The 11767-nt window shown below is 40.1% G+C and overlaps 1 protein-coding gene across 2 annotated transcripts; it reads right to left on the bottom strand.

The window, feature by feature from the left end:
- Positions 1-607: 607 nt before the first annotated feature.
- LOC104165709 (chromosome unknown open reading frame, human C9orf89) lies at positions 608-10152 on the bottom strand. Of its 2 annotated transcripts, XM_009705413.1 has the most exons (5): positions 10016-10152; positions 7891-8044; positions 4561-4620; positions 2797-2868; positions 608-1104 (listed from the first exon to the last, which is right to left on the bottom strand). In XM_009705413.1, exons 1-5 carry the CDS (start codon positions 10124-10126, stop codon positions 992-994), a joined length of 510 nt encoding a protein of 169 aa, XP_009703715.1. In that variant the 5' UTR covers positions 10127-10152; the 3' UTR covers positions 608-991. The 2 variants fall into 2 exon arrangements, with proteins under 2 accessions (XP_009703715.1, XP_009703716.1); XM_009705414.1 differs by lacking the exon at positions 4561-4620 and having other exon boundaries at positions 767-1104.
- Positions 10153-11767: the final 1615 nt, after the last annotated feature.

Here is an 11767-nt window from a genome sequence, read left to right on the forward strand (position 1 = left end):
CCCTGCATCTCCCTCAAGAATTTTAGTCTTACAATGGTTTCTGCAAGTTTTTCAGGTTTCCACTCACAGAAGAAAAACATAACATCATCCAATGACATTATGAACAACCCCAGGCTCTTCAAGTAAGTATACATATTTTTGGCCATAAAAAAAAGCCCCAACTCATGGCACTTAAGTCCCTGCAAAGTACCTTGGATTACACTTCAGTTTCTTAGATATACACACTGCAAAACACTTCAGTGGAAAAGGAAAAGCTAAATAAATCTGAAAAATCTTCTGGGTAGTTTGAAGTGCTTCAGATCAGACATTCGAGTCCCTGGGACCTTCCACAGGCTGGGAACCAGTCTGCGCCAGCCCCAGCGCATTCAAACCATGGACCACAGCTGAGTGTGAACATGAACAAGGCAGGCTGCGACGAGACACAAACAGGAGAATTAGAAAATATGGCAAGTACTAGGCATACACAAAGGTAACTGGCACTGATAAACCTCATAGGTGCCAGCGCCCACCTGAGCTCAGGCAGTAAGTACAAAGGATGTAGAAAAAATAGATAATCCTGAGACGGAGATCCATTTCTTAGTAAGGCTTTGCGTGCATGTGGTTTTTTAAGTGCTTTTCTTAAATTAATTATCACAAAAGACAGGCTAGCATTCATTAAACAGCTGCAATCCTTCATTCCAGTATAAAACACATACACAAACATGGCTTAAGACCCATGACCATTTAGGATATAATTTTAAAGTTTGTATTAAAAATATTTTTAATCCAAATGATAAATATTTTAAAATAAGCATTTACAAAAATAAATGGTCCATTCCCATAAGGAAGGACATATATAGCTGAAATTCTGAATATATCTTGAGGCAACACAATTGTTGATGAAGCTAGTTAATAAAGTCTTTGGTATGAGAGTATAGTACATTAATATTCATGCACTGTTGTCTTCCCTTGACAGGTATACTGTAGAGACAAGCGAAGAGGCAGCTTTTCCTTAATTTCTTGATATGTCTTCCAAATACAACATACAAATATTTCTAACGTGTCTTCCTACGATAATAGGAGAAAAGCCCAAGATTCTCCTGGCTTTTCCTATGACTTTTGTATCTAAAACAGAATGAAGATGGGAGGAAAAAGAGAAAGTGAACACAGTTAAGTTTCATTCTAGCTAGTAAGCAGCATCTACAAAAAATAAAAATCCATTTAAAAAAATTACTCTCGAGGAAAGCCCATTTCCTTCAATATTGTATACATCAACTGCCAAGACAGGATAACAATGAAACTGTTAGGATTCATCGCTGCAAGTTCAGACATTGCTGCAAGTTCAGATTACTGAGTCAGGTAAGGGGGCAGCTTTACACCCGAGCACAGCACCGGATGGTGCAAACCTAGAACACCACATCCAGGTCTGGTGGCCCTGTTACACATTGAGGTACTGCACAGGTACAGGAAAGAGCCTCAAAAACCGGAAAAAACAGCTTTGGAACAAAAGACTTGGAGAGATTAGTTGATAATTTTTGCAAAATTAAAGACAGAGAGCTGACTTGAGGCACAAGAACCTTCACAGGGAGAAAATACGGAACATCAGCTGGCAGAGAAACAAGGGGCTAAGGGGCTCTGCAGTCACGTAGAGAAAGGCTTAACAAAAGTGACAGGCTGGAACTGAAACCGGTTCAAACTGAGAATAAGACACACACTTCTAACGCTGTGGGCAATTAACTGGGATCAAAGGAAGTGATGGATTCCCTGTTTTTTTGATATCAGCCCTCGAATGCTTTTCTGAAAATGCTTCTATTAAATGCTTGTGACTGAACCTGATGAAGGGAAGTGATGGGAGCTAAGAAAACACATGGGTTAGCCTTGAACGTCCAATGGCTCCCTTTTAGCTTTAAACCCAGACTCCACAGACAGTCCAGCTGAGGGACTCTGATCTGGGAACGAAGCGTAACAAAGCCCAGACTCCCACATCACCTAAAATGTCCGTGAACTGGTGATACTGTAGCCTACAGCTCAGGGAAAAAGCCAGTAAAGAACAACGTCCAACTGTAACTTCTGTGAACGGGGTATGAGGAACAGAAGGCACTAAACCAAAACAGAGTTTGGATTCTGCTCCCCATCTACCGTGTGAAGACTGGCACTTCCCACAGCACCATGCGAAGACTCCTCTGAATCAGCTACTCTCTCCCCCTGGATCTCTCCCACTAGCACTGACTCACTGCTTTGCTGAAGTTGATCCACATGGACGCATCAATGCACTTTTCTGCTAAGAGCTGCCGCTCTCACAGCAACGTTGGGTGAGTGGAAGGTAGGACTGTGAAGAGGAGCAGGAGCAGGTGAGAAGGAGAGAAGCAGGAAACTTTCAGCCAATAGGGAGAGCTAACACCCAGAGCCAGCAACAGGGGCAATGGTTGTAGCTACTTGGGCTCAGCAAATCGAGCCAGCATCCTCTGGCCCTGGCACTGGTCACGCTTCTACCAGCTCCGAAGGGATGTCGAAGCCAGAAGGTTTGGGTCTGTCTCATGACTGCTAAGAATCATGACCCATTGCTATAGCAACAGGACCTCACATGACTACTGTCTTTTTAAAGAGTCCCTATTTGTGGCATCCTCTGTAGGCAAACCATCCATTATTTATATCTCAGCATGTCTGAAGCGCAGTTTGTATCCTAACCTCATTAATGAATGATGACACCTTCCCCCACTCTATTAAGTTAAGCCATGCTAGATCAAGAGGCACGCCACTCCTCCTGTCCCATGCTAAAGTAAGGCAACCAAGAGAAAAAACACTGGAGTAGGTTACCTGAGTTACAGCAATACCAAAATAACGCAAATCCTGCAGCAACGCTAAAACAAGCGAGGAAAAACACTGGACCTAAAGAAAACGAAAAAGGAAACACATTAAGACAGAACAGAGCAGTGGAAGTTTAGCTCAGTTCATAAATCATCAATTGCTATTAATATGCATAATCAAGTGTATTCAAAAGAAGCTAACACAGTCACAATTATGTATGTTCTGTAGCTAATGTACTATGAAGCACATTTGCTATACTGTAATTAATTTTTACTACAGTTGCTTTGAAACCATTCACTGTTCGCCTCTGTTAATCTAGCTACATCCTATGAAATTTAAGTGAAAGCTTCCTTAGATGTTTTCTCACTCTAAAGCTTTGTGCAAAAAACCCTTTAAACACTACAATAAAATACTAACCAGACTACTGGGACCTCACCACACAGCATAGCATTTTAGCCTACAAATAGCCCCCACTGGGACAATGCACTGCCTGTGGGTAAGAGTACATCATATGAGAATGTCGTCCCTTAGAAGCATTTTTCGGGTTTCATTTTTGCCCCCCGAGATGTTCCACAAATTCTACTTTCATGACAAGAGCAAATATTCTTGTTCCTATTTACAATTCTACTGGAAGCTGAAATACAGCGCCACATGCACACCTAAAACAAATCTCCCACTGGAAACATTTCCTTCATGTGCCTGCCTGGAATTACTTATCCACAGATAAAACTTCATAAAGATTTATATCTGTTCCTTTATTATCTAACATTCTATTTGTATTTACTACTTCACTACAAATATAGCTACAATTAAACTGAATCTGTCAATTTAAGGACAAATGTACCACAGACTAACAAATTAGTGGGGCTGACCACGCAGACAAGGACATTGGAGAAATGACAAAGGAGCAAGGAATTGGCTGCTCCTTCAGATGTAGTCTCCCAACGAGAGTGGCTAGCAGCTGGACAATCTCAAGTCTGAGGCCAGCTCTTTCCTCAGCATGAGTAAGAACAGAAATTACTTGATTTTCTTATTTCCAAGCACTTTCTCCATTCTACCCTGCAGTCAGCAATAGTGATGTGAAAAATCTGAACAGCAAATCGGTTCAATATTCAAAGTAACAACATCACAGGAAAAATATACATTGAGTTAAACTGTGGTTTTGCCTCTCATTTCAGTTTTCTCTCGGGGGAAAACTGGCAAAAAGGCATAGTTCATAGAAGGTGCTTTTAGTCTCCCATAATTGTATCCAAATTTCAAAATAAAATATCAATTAAACTTAAATGATAAAATAGGAAAAACATTAACATGTTTTCCTAAAGAAAACATATTTAAGTTCGCCCCTGCTCATCTTCCTTTCTGTCTTTGTTTTCAGATGATCTGTACTTAAATTGAAAGCTTAAAAAAATTGAAAAAATTTGAAAGCTATATAAAAAATTATTGATGGCCTTATGCAAAATAACAGCAGCAGCAGTTGAATAGACCTTACTATTCAAGCGTTGAAGAAATCATAGGAAAGGAAGAGTTTCACTATAACAGTGTAAGTAAAAATACCATTGTAAATATTGATTAAACTCTACAGTCTCTTGAATTTCCTGGCACTGGTTTCCTCAACAGCAGCTCAGTACAATTTCCTCCATTAATTCCACTTAACTTTTGACAGTAAAGACGACATAAAACAATTTGTTACATGAAATGCAAATTACATGATAAAACAAATTGCATCATAATCTGAAAAGCCATTCCATCCAGTGACACTACGGATTTATTTACCCCTGTCATTTAGCATATATTTCTCCTTGTCAGTGTCTATCTCTGTGGAATCTGTGGTTTCTAGAAATAAAAGCAACACATGAAAAGTTAGTACTCAGCTCAAGCAAACAAACATAATCCGCACATGCAAAATTGTGCAAAACAACACATTTCAGAAAAAAATCCAATTTTGACATAAAATATTAACCCCTCCAAAAGTAAAGCATCGATATTGTTAAATCTGGATATAAGTTGATCAAAAGACATAGGCACATAGTCATCTGAATGTAACTATATATAGCTGCAGCAACGTCTCTGAAATTTTCATTGTAATAAATACAAACTATTTGTTAATATATGTACTAATCTGAAAACACTCCTATAATTTAATGCATCACCATTCTTTCTGTTCTTGAGTAAATCTCTGGGCATTAATGTATCTGGCAGATGAAGCCCTTGGAACAAACTGCCTGGCCCAGATTATTTATCTAAATTCTGGTCTCAGCTAAAGACACCCACAGCTTCTTTAAAGTCTGTAGGTACTACGTGCTAACATTTAGTGCAAATAATTTTTGCCTCTATCTTTCTGCAAATTCTAGTAGAAAAAGTGGTTGACCTTGAGACAAGGTGTTCAGTAGTTAGCAGCAAAAGAGCAGCTTCTGCTTCGGGCAGAAAGACCTGCAGCTCTTTCAGAGGTGCCTTTGCCATACAAATGTGGTGATAACATCTGCAAAATGTGTGTCCAACACCAAAAAAAACACCGTTGTCACCATAAACAGCAGAGGAATGACTTTCCTTTAATGCACCATGAATCTGAACAACAACTCTTTTAGCCAAACCTCTCTGAGGGAAAGGGAAAAAGTGAGAGCTCCAAATTTGGCTGTCAATAGGGAATAATTTGAGACTCTTTGGTTTCAACTGATTTCCTCCTTCCATGTGACAATCTGGAGCTAGGCGAGGTGCTTTGGAAAACTGCCCTGTACACCAAACCAGCAAAGGGGACCTGCTGTCAGCCAACATTAGATGGTGAACATCCACCTCCCACGCTAAATACGTCCCTCTCAGTGGGGTGACAGGGCATGGCATTCAAGCAGAACAGAAACATCTGAAGCACTTTGCTGCAAAGCTTGAGAGTCGCTGAAGCAGAAAGGATTGCGGCAAAGCCTCCACGGCACACTATATCAATGGCAATCTTACACACCCTGCTGTTTTTGAGGGATGTCTTCCCTATGTACTCTCGCTAATAAATCCTCACACTTCACAGGTGAGCACAGCCAAATCTCTGCACTTTGGTCAGGCTATCGCTGTGCGGGGCCGATCTGATCCTTTATCCTTCTAGTCTCTGCCAGCACTGAGAGAAATAAAACCATTTTCTGAGTCACCTGGAAGATCCTGTTTGGCTTCAAGCTCTGAAGTTGCCCAAGCCGTGTGCCTCACCTACCCTCTAGTGGGAATTCTCAAACATTACTGAACATTTCACTTGCGATGTCATATTTGAGGCAAAGAAACTTTGTTCTAGCACAAATTTTAAAGCTGTTTTAAAAATGAAAAAGAAATCTTTGAAAGGATTTCCTCTGTAGAAAACATTTTTCATCTGTACAGCTGCATGTAATTATTACAGAACTCTGTCCTGGCCACAGTTTATCAGTGTCCTCACCAATAATTTCTCCAGATGTTTATAACGCTGCTTGTTTCGGTTCAATCTGCATTTAGAACAAAGTCCCCATGTTAGGGATTCCCTTTTTTCTTCACATTTACAAATTCTAGTGTCAATTAGGTAAATGCTCTGTGCTAAATTTGACAAATTTAACAAATACTGATATAAGTAACATTTGAGTAACATAAAAATTGTACATCTTGGAGGTCTGAACGATAATGTCTTTAATATTCAAAATGTCCAAGTTCATTTAAATGAGAAATAACACCTCACACCGAAAAGTGAGCTTTTCCTGAAGAATAAAACTGTCTGCAGTTTTAGCTTAAAATGCTGCACAGATGTTTATCGACCATTCAATCCAGAATGCAGACATTTTAGTTACAGAACTCATAAGAAGCAGCGAACATATTAACACAATTGTCTCATTATTTCCCTCTCAGGTCCATATAATGAAACTGCAGAATCTCAGCCTGTAGTAGTATTTTAACCTAAGTTATTTAAATTATTCTTATCGTTCTGAGGATGGTAACATACAAGAGTGTACCAAGGTACAGAGAATTTAATGACTTTCGATGGTTACTGGAGTCCCTTTGCATAATGCAATAGCAGCAAAACAGTTTTGAGGCACCACAAACAGCTCCGTTTTTTCTGTGAAGTACTTCTAGCACACGTAGTTGTCACAGGCAGTCTGAACATGAGAAGCCTTAACCCTGCCTACTCATGTGGCTACCCGAGTAAAAGCTCTCAGAAGTAATGAAGTAAATCAGGTGCTAGGACGAGCACGTTTATACTTTAGCTAAAAGCGAAAACATCACACAGACATCCAATGCAAGTTTTCTTTCAGCTGGTTTGTCCAGGCATGACAACAGCATGGTGGAGCGTCAGAGTTCATCTTTGCAATATCTGCAGAACTTCCAATGGGAGTTTTACGGGCACGGATGAACTTCGTCACAGCTATGCTATTTCTAGTACCCAACTGAACTCAAATCGTCTATATGGGAAGTAGTCAGGCCTTGGTTACTGTGTACACATCTGTTAAGACACATTTTCCTTAAAGAAATTAGCTTCTTTGCAGTATAGAGTCAAATCTGTTTGGGCCTCAGTCCTCCTGAAGTGCATATATGTATATTTGGAGGGGACAGCTTTACGGACATCAGTCAGGCCTGTCAGCTGCACAAAACAAGTCCTAAGTGATTAATACCACAGTTCATCATTGCAAGGGCCAATAAATGTTTGCTTTAAGTTAAACTAGACACAACTAGGAGATTTATGGATTGAGGGAAAGCCAAACTTCTGGGCCAGCAGAGTTTTGAGCTTAACAAATTTGAGGTTTGTAATGTTCTTATGTGCTACAAGTCAGAATAAACACAGAGGAAATAAACAAGCCATTAAGAAGCAATGGTTATGAAAAGAGAAATTTTACTTCATATGAGTTATATTGCTGTCTTACATGTTGCACTTAAACTGTTTTAAAGACATATCTCGTATTTCAAGACAATCAAGAGTTTTGGACTGCCCACACTAGTCAACAAATAACAGGAACTATGCAGTCAAATCCCCTTATATGGCTTTTGGAAAAATCCAGTCAGAAGGAATTAAGGTATACCCCCAAAATTATTTAAATAACCCAAACCTCATCTGAAATGAGGTTTTGTAATACACTGATGAGGAAATCCACAACTCCATCAACTTACTCAAGATTTTCCTGCTTGGCAGGTCATTATACAGCTGTTCAGCATTGATCTGTAGAGCCCTGTAAAACTCTTGACAGTGCCTGTCTCCTTTCTTTTGAAGGTGCTTTATCAGATCTGAAAGTCTGGTATGGAGTGATGCCTTTGGATTCCTGAACTGTAAGAGAAAAGCACTTATCAGAAGAGAGATGACCACAGTTGGAGCTCAACTCTGTATCACTTTACAGTATACCAGGCAGTGAAGATATGGAGCTTGTTTTATATTTGCTAAAAGAATGGGCCAAAAAAAGGAGGGGAACTTAAAAAGGGCATACATGCATTGCACAGCAGTCTCCAAGACACTGAGCTCCATCTGGTCAGCTTTGCTTGACGGAGAGCATATTGCCTCTGTCTTCCCTCATTCTTTTTTTCTGACCTGATAAAGTGACAGCTACTCCGCATTTGATGTTTTCTCTGCATTCAAATCAACGTGGTACTTGCTATTCTACAATTTGATTGTGACTGCTGTTGATAGAAAATATCAACAAATCTTCTTATAAAAGTTCTGTGTTTTCAAGTTTTCCCTTAGTTGCCTAGTAATGATCACCCAAAAAGATACTTTACACTGCTTATATTAGTCCCAGTAATGGAGTGCTCATCATCCCAAGATACGTCTTAACATAAATACTAAAGTAAATAACTCCCATTACGTTTCATTGTTTCCAGCACAATTAACTGCTATGCACCCAGTGCAACATGTACAAATTCTCATTACTCGGGCAACATGGCAAGCAGCTGCAGAAGAGAGCACTTCTTTTTCTGTAGTCCAAAATGTGATGAATATTAGGAGACTTTACAAAGAGAATGGAAATGTATACCTAGCCTTACACATGAAACTGATTTCAGCTTATTTGGAAAACATCCAAAGTCATTCTCAGCAAAGTATTATATTTCAGACCAGTGCAGTAGACAACCTTTGTAGTATACTTAGATAAGATCAATCCTTCCTCTAGAGGGACAGGAAACATACCTTATACAACACTCCTTATTCTGACAAAATTCCCACAAGGTCTACCAGGTATAGCTGAGATTATAAGCTTCCTAAACACTCAATAGACAGAAACTTGCCTGGACCTATGTGAAAGCAGTTCATTTCTGTCTGCAGAAGTCACAAATTACATTTCACAGATTCTTTATGCATTTATTTTTGAAGCTCTTGAAGGAATGAGATAATCTTTAATTGTGCGTGTCACACCATTTATCATAACTGTGGCTAGACTGGCTCAGCTGATGATCTAAGCACTGCTCTACACCACCAAAACACTATTTGTTGCCATGGAGCTTGATTACGACAGAATCACCTATTTTTCTTAATGTTAAAATATGTCAAAACCCCAAGCCTTGTGCAGACAATGAAGTTGGCAGAAGGCAAGAAAAAAAAACACTGTTGTAAATTGGATCTGGGAAGCTTTTAACTGACTTCGACTTTTACTCCACACAAGTTTAAAAGATCTTTCTCCCTAAAAGCAGTTACCCATTTTTGAAAGCTTCATGCCAGGGACGGTGGCCTTCCTCCATACATATCAGCACCACTGGAAGATGCTCCTAACTCCATCCTCTTCCCACAGCTCCCACACTTAGAGGTGGGACTAGTGCCCCACTTCTCTACCAACACTCACGAGTCATTAATCACATTAGCCAGCAACTAAAACTGATTAAGCTAATATAGATGATTTTGTGGACACAGCTGGATGAAGCACAGATTATCCGACACGACACTCCAGACTGACTCATGTGAGGAGGCAGGCATGCAGGGCATTTGGTCACACGATGGGCACAATCCTGTCCATGGAGTGGTTATAAGATAGTGTGCTTCTGCACGCGTGTGTCAGACGTCATGGCAGGGACCGTGGCATTAAGCTGCTGCTGAAGAGAGCACTCTCTCTCATAACCACTTGGCACAGGGAACGTGCCAGCCCTGTGACTTCTCCTCTGATATGAGATCCCAGATACAACTGGTCAGCAAGTAAGAGGTGAGGAAGATTGGCTGCATGTGACACCAAGAGTCAAGTCGGGAAGAGGGCAGCTGAGCCAGTGGCCCACAAAAACAATGCAACATTCAGAGATATAGTAAAATTCATCAAATTACCTTTTCTGCTTCTGCATTGGTAAGAATCTGGGGGTAGACTCTGTTAAGCTGAAGAATAATTTTATCAACGACTTGCTCGTTCAGTCGGCTATTGCTTGTAAGAAAATACATGTCGTGTTGCAGCCGATGACAATATGACTGATCTAGAGATAAAATAATACAAAGAACAAACCATGGCAGTTAATCAGCAAGCCATTTTTAATGCATTTTCCTAAGACAGGTCAAATAGCAAAGATAAAATTACCACAATCACGTAATTTTAGAAAGCTGGCCTATTAGGCAACCACAACATAGTCAGGTGCTTGCAAAGACCCATCCACTTAATTTTAAGATACATCTGAACTCCTGGCTGGTCACTTGTGCTGCCTCTCTCTTTCCAAAGGGAGAAGGTTTTAAATTATTTGGATGTCAAGCACTGATGGATATTTAATCAAATACAGTCCTAAAGTTGTCAAATCACTGAAGATAAATTTTCTATCATTTATGAAGTCAGATTATGGAGTTTAAAATGAATGTGTTTTACACATTTTTTGATGTAAATATGTATTTCATAGAGAGGGGTTCTCTCTGATGTAGAACAGTAAAAGAACATAAATTTGGCTTTGAATTATGTATATTACCGATACTGGTACAGAGCATAGGCCTGGGCTTTCCCTGCTGCTTAGCATCTGACAACTGCAGCACATAGTGGGGTGGGATGGAACAGGATGCAGAGAAGCTTGCAGAGCCAGGCGAAGTAGGGGCTGAGTGAGTTGGAGTGATTTGGCCCTAACATCACCCAACCCTCCAAGAGTTTATTGCTGCCTTTGGTCTAACGGGAGGCTTCAGCAACTTGCCCAGCGGAAACTGAACGGACTGAACAGAACTGGAAGATCAGGAACAGCATCTCTGCCAAAGAGCCATGAAGTTTTTTAGTGAAAGACTTCTGCCTGCGCTTCATGTAGGAGTGTGGAGAAAGGGCACTCAAAAAGCAGTACATTTTTACCACGGAAGTACACTCAAATACACATACAAACAAAACACATTAACCCAAACCTCTGCAAATACACAAGTCCAGACTTGCTGTTGTTTCAGGCACCATTTCCAATTTGACAGCAATGGATTTTGCAGGAGCACAGCTTTCCATTGCTTGTCTATAGTCCCCAGATTAAGATACAGGCACAGACTGGTTCCATGGGTTACTGTGCCCTTATCAGACTGAGAAAGAGAATGTCTACGACCATGTCTGAAATAAGTGTTAAAATGTCAGTACAGCACTTTATAACTGAGCAGCATAGAAATCAAAACATTCCCACTATATCCCCAGCATGTTTCCCATTTAAAGCAAATCCATAGGTTTTATGGCTACCAGAAAATATGTAACAGTCCTTTGTGCCCCGCAATTTAGAGAAGAAAAACAAAAGAATGAAGGAAAAGAGCCAGAAAACTTTGGCACAATGCATTGCACCTATGCAAGGCCCTTGCCCTTTCAATATTATGATTAAGGTTTTTTTTTATTTTATTTTATTACACTCTCCTTTCTAGGTATCTGTGCAGCACTAACAGCACTTACAGGAAAGGGTTCAGAAAAACCTCCCAGTGTGACCATCACACACTAACTTCTCCAGTACCAGCGTCACTCCTATTCAAACAAGAACACACAACTACCGATACTGCATAGAGAGCTGCAATTCTACAGGCACAACAGGATTTCAGTTACATTCTTTCCTATACAAATGCCATATTATTTCCATGTGTTTCTAATGCCTCGCT

This window comes from Cariama cristata, unplaced genomic scaffold, assembly GCF_000690535.1.
Source record: "Cariama cristata isolate BGI_N322 unplaced genomic scaffold, ASM69053v1 scaffold38018, whole genome shotgun sequence".
Taxonomy (NCBI): Eukaryota; Metazoa; Chordata; class Aves; order Cariamiformes; family Cariamidae; genus Cariama; species Cariama cristata.

Bases quoted from the DNA above. Each gene is read 5' to 3' on its own strand.
- LOC104165709 (XM_009705413.1), bottom strand. From the start codon at position 10,126: ATGTATTTTCTTACAAGCAATAGCCGACTGAACGAGCAAGTCGTTGAT. The intron at 2,869-4,560 runs GTAAATAAATCC...CGTTTTCTTTAG, and splicing joins ATATATGCTAAATGACAGGG to GTCCAGTGTTTTTCCTCGCT. The intron at 1,105-2,796 runs GTAACCTACTCC...ATTCTGTTTTAG, and splicing joins TTGGTATTGCTGTAACTCAG to ATACAAAAGTCATAGGAAAA.